Source organism: Diabrotica virgifera, chromosome 1 (assembly GCF_917563875.1).
Source record: "Diabrotica virgifera virgifera chromosome 1, PGI_DIABVI_V3a".
In the NCBI taxonomy this organism is placed as follows: domain Eukaryota; kingdom Metazoa; phylum Arthropoda; class Insecta; order Coleoptera; family Chrysomelidae; genus Diabrotica; species Diabrotica virgifera.
In genome coordinates, this window is record NC_065443.1 from 45,023,822 (window position 1) to 45,036,538 (window position 12,717).

The 12,717-nt window shown below is 32.7% G+C and overlaps 1 protein-coding gene across 2 annotated transcripts in view; it reads right to left on the reverse strand.

Moving 5' to 3' along the window:
* Positions 1-12,717, reverse strand: part of LOC114327539 (protein SPT2 homolog) — an 89,655-nt gene that overhangs the window by 31,497 nt on the left and 45,441 nt on the right. For both annotated transcript variants that reach the window (XM_028276208.2, XM_028276207.2), the window contains 2 exons: positions 6,505-6,975; positions 1,059-1,424 (listed from right to left, as the gene is read on the reverse strand). In XM_028276208.2, the coding sequence (XP_028132009.1) occupies positions 1,059-1,424; positions 6,505-6,975 (837 nt within the window). The remainder of the gene's footprint in view (positions 1-1,058; positions 1,425-6,504; positions 6,976-12,717) is intronic.

A 12,717-nucleotide genomic window follows, 5' to 3' on the forward strand; every position in this document is an offset into this window, starting at 1 on the left:
TTAGTGTATGTTTCTAAAATCAGATTATAATTTTTACAAAAATTACAAAAAAATTAATAATATTTACAAAAGCAAACATACAACCTTATACCAAAATAAAGGTTGTAATATTTACTACAAAATGCAATAATAATATACAGGGTGTTCCATTTAAAAAAATGAGAAAATTTTGTATTTGCAAATAGTGATCACACTGTATATTTTATGGCTATCAGTAAAAGATATTACATTATTTACCACTGAAATTTGTATTACCTTGGAAACATAATCCACAGCCCTATAAATATACCATTTTTCTCAATAAAAATGTAAATATTTCGAAAATTATTAACTTTAGGCCTATAAGACCTTATACAAATTTTTCATATTTTTAAAAACTCTATTTAAAAATGATTTAATATATAGGGTGTTCCATTTAAAAAACAAAACTTTTGATTCGTACCGTCGTTCAGACTCACCCTGTATAATCGAAAATAATTTTAAATTATAGACGGTTTTGATATACATTAGTTTTGTTAAAAACATTTTTTTGTATATCCCATAGTTTAGCCGTAATCAAAGAAAACCAGAAGTTTGGCGCACCCTGTATAAAACTATCATACGACCAATAGCAACAGACGGCGTAGAAACATGGATCACGAATCATGACAGCAAAGACGGTAAAACTTATCAATACTTTTGAAAGAAATATATTAAGAATGATATTGGGACATATCTGGGCCAAAAATAGAAAGATTGCGCTGGGCGGGTCACCTCATAAGAATGGATACAACAATAGAACAACTAGTAGAACGCTTAAAGGAACTATGGTGGGACGTCGGCCAGTAGGAATACCAGGGAAAAGGTGGATATACCAAGTGAGAACTAAAGAAATATTGAGAGTGGATAACTAGAGGAGAGCAGCCAGGGGCAGAGATACTTGGAGGCGGATGCTGGGGGACGCCAGGGCCCGACTTGGCCATAGGAGAGAGAGAGTATGACAACTACGTTAAACAGATTAAAAATACTTAAAAATTGCAATTAACCAAATTGTTTTAGAATAAAAATTAGACACTTACCACCTTTTGCGACAGGCATTTTGGAACTACCACTTCTCCTGACGTCAGGCGGTGGAAACTGTTTTGGAGGTAATTTCGGAGGTAATTTTCGCCTAACATCCTCTGGTGGAAATTTCTTCGATTTGGGCTCTACCGCTAGTTTCTTTTGAGGCATACTTCCTTTAGCAGCCAAAGGCCCTCTCGAAATTTTTGGATCACTAGGTGCCGCTTTTTTAATTTGTGTATTGGAATTAGTAATAGCAGGTGGCATTTTGTTTATATTATTATTATTAGAAGGAGTTTTGAATGAAACTTTCTTCGCTGGTTCTGGCTCCTTTTTAGGTGCTGGTGTTTTTGTGTCTTGATCAGGCTTGTACCGCATATCCCCTAAACATAATAGATGTATTAAAAATAAATACTTATATATATATATATATATATATATATATATATATATATATATATATATATATATATAAATTGAAAGCTTGGATCAAGTAAAAAGTGTTTTCTTTTCACATAAAATTTGCTGAATTCCCCAATAATACAACCTTGTTATATATATATATATATATATATATATATATATAAGGGTTGTCTACAGCTAATGCCGTTTCCCTTCCGTCAGCCAGGACTTCCATTTTTTTCGATCTTCTTAGTCTCCGTCTTCCAATCCTTTCTTAGACATGGCAAAAATAAATACTTAATATTACATAATATAGTCGGTTCGGAAATTCGCTAGAATATTTAAACCGAATATAAAGCCACGTACTCATATGCGAGCCGAACTGTATGCAAACGCTATATTCATCTATTGGGACCGTGCAAGTTCGGCAAAGCGCCACCTGGTTTCTACGCTCAGCAATTTTATTCGCACTTTAAATTATATTGGCCAATCATATTGGTCCTGGTTGCTAGATAATTGTCAAGGCCAAAAAAATAATTGTCCAAAAAAATAATAAGAAGAAAAAATAAGATTCAGGTAAAACGTAAACAATTGTATGTAGTAAATAAAATTAGTTATTAAAATGTAGTACTGCAAGCAAAATACAATTAATTAAATTTACAATCAATGGGAAAATCCCAATAGTTGGCTGTATACCATAGTTTAAAAAAACCTATACAGAAGTAAAAACTTCAAATTGTATTTTGGTATAAAATCGTTTTATTTAAAAAACTATCTAAAAGTCATCCACATGGATTGCAAAACGTTTTCGTTCTGAACAGAACGTCTTCAGTGCATTCCGCAAAGAAGTTGTAACTAGCACACCAATGAAGGTGGTAACCTCATAATATATGGCTTACATTATAGATTTTAATAAAATGTTGTGACTACTAGTCGATGTTAATAGATTAAAGTATGTATGTGCCTAAAGAGCAACATGCTTCCTTGCTCGAAAAAACTAGGTACTTGCCATTTCCATTAGCACAGTCCAACTGATATGAAAGGGAAAAAAAATGATTTTTTTTCCTTTCATATCAGTTGGTCTGTGCTAATGGAAATGGCAAGTACCCAGTTTTTTCGAGCAAGGAAGCATGTTGCTCTTTAGGCACATACATACTTTAATCTATTAACATCGACTAGTAGTCACAATATTTTATTAAAATCTATAATGTAAGCCATATATTATGAGGTTACCACCTTCATTGGTGTGCTAGTTACAACTACTTTGCGGAATGCACTGAAGATGTTCTGTTCAGAACGAAAACGTTTTGCAATCCATGTGGATGACTTTTAGATAGTTTTTTAAATAAAACGATTTTATACCAAAATACAATTTGAAGTTTTTACTTCTGTATAGGTTTTTTTATTAAATTTACCTTTATATAATAATTGCATATCATATCAATATTGTTGAGCAATATATAATTTTTATTCTTCAATGACAGTATTATGAAATATACGTCAATTTAACAATTTCAATTGATATTTAAGAAAGTTTCAAGATTTCTCCGCGGCTCGCGCACGATCGTTTCTCGTATCCGATCCAAGTACTTGCACACCGCGAATAGGAGGATGAACGATTCATCATCCCATAGTCTCATTATTTCACTTCTACTTTTCTTCAAAAATTTGTTCTTACACCCCATATACCACCATATCTCTCATAATTAATTCCCATTCCAGCCAACATCTTCTTCTTAGTTTTATCTCACAGCTTATCGACTAAATAACTCTTCAATCATAACATAATATCCCGTACATCTTTCATGGTCCAATATCACAGCATACTTTGTCCGACCATCCATACCGTCGATCTTTTACAATACTTTATTTTCAGGCAATTTGATTTCAGGTCTCTGGAGTACTTAGTTTCATCAAGCTACTTGTAGTCTCATTTTCAATCAGATACAACAACAGTATGTCTTTAATCATCACATTACATATTCCATCTTTATTCCATTTATGTTGGGTCCACTTACATTTTACATATCAAAGCAAATTATCAATCATCAAAACAATTATCCTTCAATTAATACTCTTAGACTTGTACAACTATGTACACATTAAATACAATTTTGTTGTCCTAGACGTCTCAACGTATAAGGCCCTAATCATAATTTGTCTAAGTGTGTTGATATCACATGACCAACGGAACATCTATAGGTATTGTTGACTGCATAATTTCCGGTAACCTAAGTATCTTATTTTTCCTATTTGATTATTTAATTATTGGATATTTCACATTTTTCATTTCGGTTCGAATAACTTCTCCAACATATGCAAATTTGATACTGTCTTTATCTCAAATATTAAAATAAACTTTAAATGATGTGGCTGAAGTAACAATATAACATCTCCTAAGTTGCATTGACAGTTTGCCCTTGGCATCATTCTAAGTTCCTTGTGTATTCAGTTGTCAGTTGGCCATTGAACTTCAATATGTAAGGTTTTAATCCTCAAATTCCAACCACGTGGGAAGAGTCCTGTGTTGCCCTCGGTAATATCCAGGTATATCTGCAACATCTTTGAGCATTTTTATTAATATGTAACATAACACAACTGTAAACATTAAAAGGGTTTTTACCCAAAACATTTTGGTGGCTCAGCCATGCTATTTTTTGTAAGTATGACCTCTTGTTTTTTTAACCTTTGTCAACTTTTTAAAACTTTTTCTTAACTACTTAGGTTATACTTATTTTAGGGCTTTTTGTTAACACTGATGATGGATTTCTTAATCCGAAAACGTTATGTTTTAATGTAACCCTTATTTAGGGAATTTTAAATATACCTTTTACAATAAATCTCGTATTTTTGTGATTTATGGTATACAACCAACTATATATAGCTTGGATTTTATTAATATATTTGTTTACCAACAAAAATGAGATATTTTAACCAAATAGCGTTTTAAAAATGATATGCAGAATAATTTCGAATTCGGTCCGTTAATGAAATTGCTTTTTTATCCTTAAAAGTAGAAAAAAAGTTAAATTTCTCTTGCTTAATATTTTATCCTCTAATAATTTTAACTGTACTAATATGCAAGTTGACTACTAATGACTAATCTACATGATTAATGGGATGTTAAACGCTCACTATACTACTCGCGAAGTCGATCGAAGTTCAGCGAGTACGAGAGTGTAGACAGTAACCTCATGCGACTTCGCTGCGCATCACTCTACTTCCATTCGATGGCGGTTTTTGCGATCGAGTCAAAGGAATCGAAGTAGATATCGGCCCGCGTAAATGTGTTTCTCGCGAAGTTGAACGAGTGTGTAGTGACGGGTACTTCGGACTTCGGTCAACTTTCCAGTACTTCGCGAGAGTGTGGTGCTCGTTTTAAAATATCGGCAAGCTCTTATCTTTAAAGGCGGCGTATCGAATTTCTTAAACATTTATACCAAACATTGATATGGCCCACTTTTTGCACATTATGAGAAAGTTCCGTTTCTACTATACCACACATTATTCAAATAATTTGTGGTATATTTGCTTGAAATATAGCAAAATTTTATATCTTGAATTTTTAAATCGGGATATAAAATTTTAATAATTAAATTATTAAACAAAATAATAAAATCTAATAAAGGTAAAACGAGTACAAGTGAATAAAAACATTTCCAGAGATATTTAAAAAAAAACGTGTGACATTTAAAACTTGTTGACAAAAGTAAATACTTCTGATACTTCATTTGATTACATGAAATCTACTTAACTTAAGAATATCTGTCAGAAAAATCATATCATGTGATTTGTCTTTAAAAAGACAACCACATTCAATGATGCCAGAAAAAATTTTCATGTTAGTGATTCCATAGTAAATCACGAGGAAAAAACCTCATGATACTATCCCGACATGATAAGTATTTGGTCTTACATTCAGTTTACTCTCAAAATTCACACCAAAGTCTGATTTTATGTACGTTATTTTAAAACATTATTTCCCCTTTTAATATGGGTAAACACATCCTACTGTATTCTACTACATTTTAAAGTCGACTACTTTATGGTAGGGGAGCCCAAGCGGGGATTTTTGCAGTTACTCGAGCGCGTCAGATTATCATATGGGGAGAAACCTGGTACCCTGCAGATGTACCTCTACCACATATTGACTCTTAACACAGGGGAGTTTGTTTAAGGGGGCCCGAAAAAAAATCTGTCCATAAAAATACTCGAAATTGTCAGATTAAGATAAGGTAAGTTAAGTACATGCAAAAGAGTGTATATTTCAAAAATCTGACGATTTGAGAGGGGAGTAAGGAAATAGGTGTTCTACAAAGTTTCAAAAAAAAAGAGAATATTTCGCCAAATGCACGTTAGATAGAAAAACTAAAAACTACTTTTCAATATTTTTCAAAAATCTATCGAATGATACCAAACATGACCCCCCACGGAGAGGGGTGGGGGGTAAATTTAAAATACAAATCCCGCGATATTTCGCAAAATAAACATAATATCGAAAAACTGCACAATACACTTATTCAATATTTTTGAAAAATCTATCGAATGGTACCAAACACGAGCCCCCAAGGAGGTGGGGTGGGGGGTTATTTTAAAATCTTAAATAGGAGCCTCAAATTTTTATTGCAGATTTGGATTCTTTACGTAAAAATAAGCAACTTTTATTCGAAACATTTTTTCGAATTATGGATAGATGGCGCTATAATCGGAAATAACGATTGTTGGAAATGGAAAATTAAATTAAAAAATGGCAAGTCCCCACTACAATGGAAAATTTTACTTAACTTTTTTTGGTTTTAGGACCTAATAATCACAATCCAATAGGTCCCCACAGCGCTCGAGTGACTGCACATTTAGCATACTTTGCTCCTATACTATTAAAATGTATAATATGCATAAATTGTCCATATAAATGAGTTATATAAAATTAAATTATTAGAAGAATTTTTTTACCAAGTAAAAAAAAACAAATTTACTATGGACTGCTACCGACCTTTAATATGTGAAAGGTGAAATTATCATCGTAAATATATCTTTCCCTAATTATATATTTTGACTTACCTGGTAAATATTTTCTTCCAGGTTTGCTTTCCTCCAGGAATGGATCTTCTTCGTCTTTAGGTCTACTTTTAAAAGCACTCAACAAACTTTTTGGTTTTGGTTTTTCTGGTTTCTCTCTACCACTACTACTTGGCTTGCCCTCAGTTTTATCACTATCTCTATTTTTACTGCTAGACTTTTTACTACTTTCACTCGATTCATCATTCTTCTGTGGTTTTTGTTTTTCTGAAGCTTTGGCACTAGCATCTGATTTGCCTAATTTTTCTTTTTCTTTTTCTTCCTTTTGTCTTGCTTTCGCTAATTTACTATACATAATCTCTTGACGACGTCTTTCTTCCCTTCTCATCTGAGATTCTTTTTCACGTTCCATCTCTTTCCTTTGCTTTTTAGTTAAAGGCTTTTCTTCTTCTTTTTCTTTTTTCTCTATTATTACTGGTTCATGCTGTTTTTGCGCTGCTATTTTAAGAATATCTAAAAACACCAACAAATAAATTAAATTTCCCACTATATGTGTATATAACATACTTTCAACAAAGTTAAACATAACATCCTCATGGAATGTCTAAAGCGAAAAGGATTATTTTTGTCTCGACACAAAAAATATTAACATAGTGAGAAATCTCTATTGAAACCAACAGGCTGTAGCCCGATCAAAGAACAATCTGACCCAAAAAAAAATAAAGGAAGGATGAAAATTTGGGAATAGGTAGTTGAAATTGTCTATTATTATATAAGAAAAAGTTTACAATTCTACATCAACTCCATTTTACAAAAATGGAGGGGAAAACCCTCTCGAAGGTAAAAAATATACATTCAAAATAAGTCCGGAATTGGATAAAATGAATAATTCTAAGCAACTTTTGTTCTATAGAGTTTTTTCCTTAAGTCAATACTTTTCGAGTTATTTGCAAGTGAATATGTTCATTTTTAACTGAAAAAAACATGTTTCTTGACTGTATTTTGGAGATAACTCAAAAGTAAGTATGTATTTCAGCGAAAAAATATTCTTAGCAAAAATATAGCTTATGAAAATCTGAAAACAATGGTGTATGCTTGAGGTCTGTAGACCCAGTAGAAGCAGAGTTGTAGCTAATGAAAAGTAGGTTCTTCTTCATCAAATTCCAAATCGAATATTTCACTGTGAAATAACCCAAAAACGAAGCACTTTTCGGGGAAAATTAATTTCAACTTTTTTAAAGTGTTTAAAAAAAGTTTATTTTTGTTTTTTAAAAAAACTTGTAACATTAAAAATAAGTGAGTTGCGCTCAAAATATTGTTGGTCCCTTTTATTTTTTGGTAAAAAAATCGTGAAAATCACTTCCTAATTAGCATCACAAATAAATTTTATCATTACCACTTCACAAGTTACTTTACTTATTTATTATTTATATGCTCTGTAAGTTTCATCGGTTCAAAGTGCTTATTTTTGAAAAAGCTGTAGTTAAAATGGCTTGAACGATTAACCAATCACGAGTTTAGGCAAATTTTGAACAGCCATAGCATAACCAATTTTTGTCTAACAAGAAAACAAAACAGCAATAATATTCAGAAAAGCAAAACATACATTTTATTACGCGTTAAGATTTTTGGTGTTACTAATAATTGAAGGGGTGAGTGGATGAAGGGAGTAAGTAACAAAAGTAAGTTTTTGAGAAATTTAACTCCAAAGTTTTATTGCTGGAACTTTTTTATTAATCGATTTTTTAAACCTAATTTTTTTATTCTCACAGGTAGGATATGTATAAATTTTATTGTAAAAACAAAAATCCCCCCGATTTTTAAAAACTTATTTGAAAAATATATATTTGTACTTACCTCTTTTATCCAAAAACTTTTTGTGTTAGAAATTATGTCTATGCCAAAATGAAGGGGTATGTGGACTTACCTCCTTTATCTAGGATAATTATTTGCATTTTCTTTTGAATAAGCGCTATAATCAGGAAAAAAATAACATGGATGTCAAGTAAACACTTATATTTTTGGTTTTACAAAGGAATGACAAACACTGAATTTCTAAGCAGTTTTTGAAGCAGTCTAAGGATATTGTACTAACTTCTTAAAATTTTTGTTGCTCTATGATGGCTTCATAATACCACTTATCCTTTTCTGGAATGAAGCAAAGCTGTTCTTTTAGATTGTCTACCTTTTCTTTGCTTAAGGATCCAGTATTTTGGATATGTCTTGGAATGTTGAATTCTTCAGGTAGAAGGGATGGGAAATTTTTCTGCTTGAGGATACATACCATTTTGAAAGGTGTGTAGTAATCGTAAGACTCCTTGAAAAGGTAGGATCCAAAGATATCTACGCGAATCCACTTGATTCCAGTTTTGAAATTAACCTTTTCATTAAGAAGATCTTTTTTTCTATTCATTAGTTTCATGGTTTTCATAATATTTTCCGTGTCTCTAAAGTGATGTTGCATGTCTATCACCATATTTTTCTTGGTTGAAGAAACAATCACATCACGATATTCATCAGGGATGTAAATGTTTTGATGTTTCTTTAGTCGTTTCTCAATACGTCCAAATGCCCTATCCGAGTCTAAGTACGAGTGTCCTACCTCTGGAAACTTGTGCTCAATCGTTTTGAAGATGCCTTTGCCCACAAGATACTGAAACAAACATACCATCAAAAAATTTTTATTTTGCCCGGCACACGAGTCCGTCCACAAAATTAGATGATCTTTTCCTTTGAAGGCTGGATCCACTTCGATTGTTTGTAGAAAACAACTAAAAATTCCCGAGCTACCTCTGGAAGCTTGATTTTCCGTCCATGTGCAGAAAACAGTTTTTCCACATTTTTGGTTATTATGTGGATTCCTAAGTTGTAAAAACACATTTGTCTAAGATAAAAGGCTTTCGAGGTACTAAGCCTAGGTAGGGGCATAGTTTGCTGTAGATCCAATGTTACATACACAGTGTTCTCTGATTTGATAGCAAATTCTCTATCTGCTTTTTGAGATTCAAACGCTGATTTGTAATTTTCAGCGTGCCAGATTACTTTTGCCAGAATCGCATGTGCTACATGTATCGCTTTTGAGATAACCAAAAGACAGATTAAATTCATTATTAAAAATGAATCGGTTATATAGCCTCTTTTATTTGAAATTTTTCATTTCTTCCGTCAGTTCGGCATTTGTCTAGGTAAAGTTTATGCATTCTAGGGATCGAAAGTTGCGGTGAAAGATATTTTTTGTGAATATTACAATGCCTGGAGTAATGCGACTCTTCTGCTGGGAAACTGGAAATATGCTCAATGACGTAAGCAGCAACTTCAGCAGGGGTCTTGTAGGTCTGACTGCGTGTTTTCCCCTTCTGTCCGGTTCAGGAGCATTTTTCCCTGATTTTATTGAAGTTTGGATCAGGTCAACCTTTTTCAAGCTGATTGCAAACAAGGAAATGAAAGCCCGTTTGCTTACGGTAGTTTGCCGGCCACTACAAGTTACATTGTATTGGTAGGTGGCAGTTTTATGCTTTAATGCTCCAGTTTTCTTTCTCATTGGTTCCCTTTTTTTAATGCTCTTAAAAAGAAGGCAGTTTTTTGCATTTACATGGAGTTTTGTAGTAGGAAGAAAATATTGATTTCCTTTCTTCTACAGTTATTGACAGAACACTTGTAGCGGCAATTTTCATTGCACAAAATCCCAGAGTTAACGGTTTTAGTGGGTTTTACTTGGCCTATTTTAGAAATGTAAGCCAGACCACTTTCTCTGCACTTGGCACGTTTTCGTGCTTTCCATTCTTCAATCTTTTTCTGTCTTTTTCTAGTTACTTTTACTTTTAGTGGAAATATTTTTTTCTTGGTTTTAGTGGGCAAATTAAGAGTCTCTTCATTTCCATTTTCAGGAAGAGCAACGATCTCATCATATGGAATATTTCCATTTACTTGTAGTTCCAAATTTATATTGCCATCATTCACAATCTCATTTTCAATTTCTTCACTCACCACTTCCTTATTGATATTGCCTTCCTCATTTCTCATCTGATGTCAGCTGACGAATACATGAAGGAGGTATGTCAGAATTTTTATTCTCTGTGGTATGGATGAAGGAGGTAAGTACTTTATCTTGTTACTTACCTCCTTCATTCACTAGATATTTAAAGTAGTATGGTCAATTACCTCCTTCATACGCTGGCTATCTCAGTTATTTTAAATCATAGAAGGCTGGGGATAAGTGGAAAATTTAATTTAGCTCTTACCACCTTCATCCATGCGGATAACTCATTTTCTTAAAAAATGTCACTTACTCCCTTCATCCACTCACCCCTTCAATTTTTAAGTTAATTCCATGAACAATTCCATTTTTTTTTTCAAATTAAAAAAAAATGTTTTATTTTAAATCCATTTTTTTAAGTGAGCACTTTGAACCAATGAAACTTATAGATAATATAAAGAATAGATAAGTAAAGTAACTTGTGAAGCGGTAACGATTAATTTTATTTGGGAAGCTAATTAGGGGTGATTTTCGCGATTTTTGTACCAAAAAATAAAAGAGACCAACAATATTTTGAGCGTAGCTCACTTATTTTTATTGTTAGAAGTTTTTTTAAAAAACAAAAATAAACTTTTTTTAAACACTTTAAAAAAGTTGTAATGAATTTTCCCCGAAAAATGCTGTTTTATTATTATTTCACATTGAAATATTCGATTTGGAATTTGACGAAGAAGAACCTACTTTTCATTAGCTACAACTCTGCTTCTACTGGGTCTGCAGAACTCACGCGTACACCATTTTTTTCAATTTTTTATAAGCTATATATTTTTTCGCTAGAATACTTACTTTTTGAGTTATCTGCGAAAAACCGTTCAAAAACATTTTTTTTTGTTAAAAATGAACATATTCACTCGCAAATAACTCGAAAAGTATTGACTTAGTGAAAAGCTCTATAGAACAAAAGTTGCTTAGAATTAGTCATATTATCCAATTCCGGGCCTATTTTGAACGTATATTTTTTCACTCCAGAGAAAATATGTTTCACCCCGTATTTCCCAATTTTTGTAAAATGGAGGGGATGTAGAATTGTAAACTTTTTCTTATATAATAATAGACAACTTCAACTACCTATTCCCAAATTTTCATCCTTCCTTTATTTTTTTGGAGGTTTTCGTAAAATTTTGTGTTCCCTGATAGGGCTACTGTGGTAACATTAAATGGAAATAGCACGGATGCGCAACAGAAAGTAGAGCAGTGAGACAGGGCTGTGTAGTTTCACCATTACTATTTAATATATACTCCGAAGAGTTATTTACACAAGCAGTTGAATCAGGAGGGATCAAGATAAATGGTGAAAATATAAATAACATTCAGTCATTATTGCTGAAAGTGAGAAAGACCTGCTGCCGCTACTTCACACAATTTGTGATACTGGGGAACAGTTTGCCTTAACAATAAACATAGAAAACAAAAACCATGGTTATCAGTAAAAGTGGTAAAGTCATCAAGTATCCAAAAATACAAAATGAAATACTTAGGAGTATGGAATACGGAAGATCTAAATCCGAAATTCGATCAAGAATAGAGCAATCTAGAGCAGCCTTTTTGAAGATAAAGAAATTTCTGAGTAACAAAAGACTCAATTTTGAAAATACCACGGATCATATTACAAACGAAATGGTGTTGCACAGAATGAGAAGAGACAGAGAACTTTTAACCACTATTAAAAGGAGGAAGAGCACATTTGGGGCACATACTTAGAAATTATAAGTGAGTTGTTGCAGCTGATTATAAAGGGTAAAATCTAATGGGGCTAGTACACGTTGGGCCAATCAGTTGGGCCAAGGAGTTGGGCCAACGTGTACAGGACCACTTGGCATGAGTTTGCGATTGGCGGTCAGCGTTGGTCTACAAACCGAATTTTGTCGGTATTTGGTGCACAAATCAAAGGATTTTTGGGACTTGCGCGATCTGCCAAACAGCTGTTTGGTTATGAACACGTTGTTGTCGTTGAGTTTAAAATATTTGTTTTCTCTTCTCACAATACTGATACTGTTTATAAGTATTATTTTTAATTTTAAGGTTGTGTTTTAATATGAATACTTTTTTCGGTGCAAAAGCACCGTCATTTGCGCCATTGTTTTTAATCAATCTTGTTTGGTACACTTTTCTATAAGCATTGAACGCGTTGTACAAATTAATTGCGGCGGCTGCTACAGTTTCCACATCCATATCCATAATCAGAGTTTGTTTTTAGTTTATACACCAAGAAAGGTTAA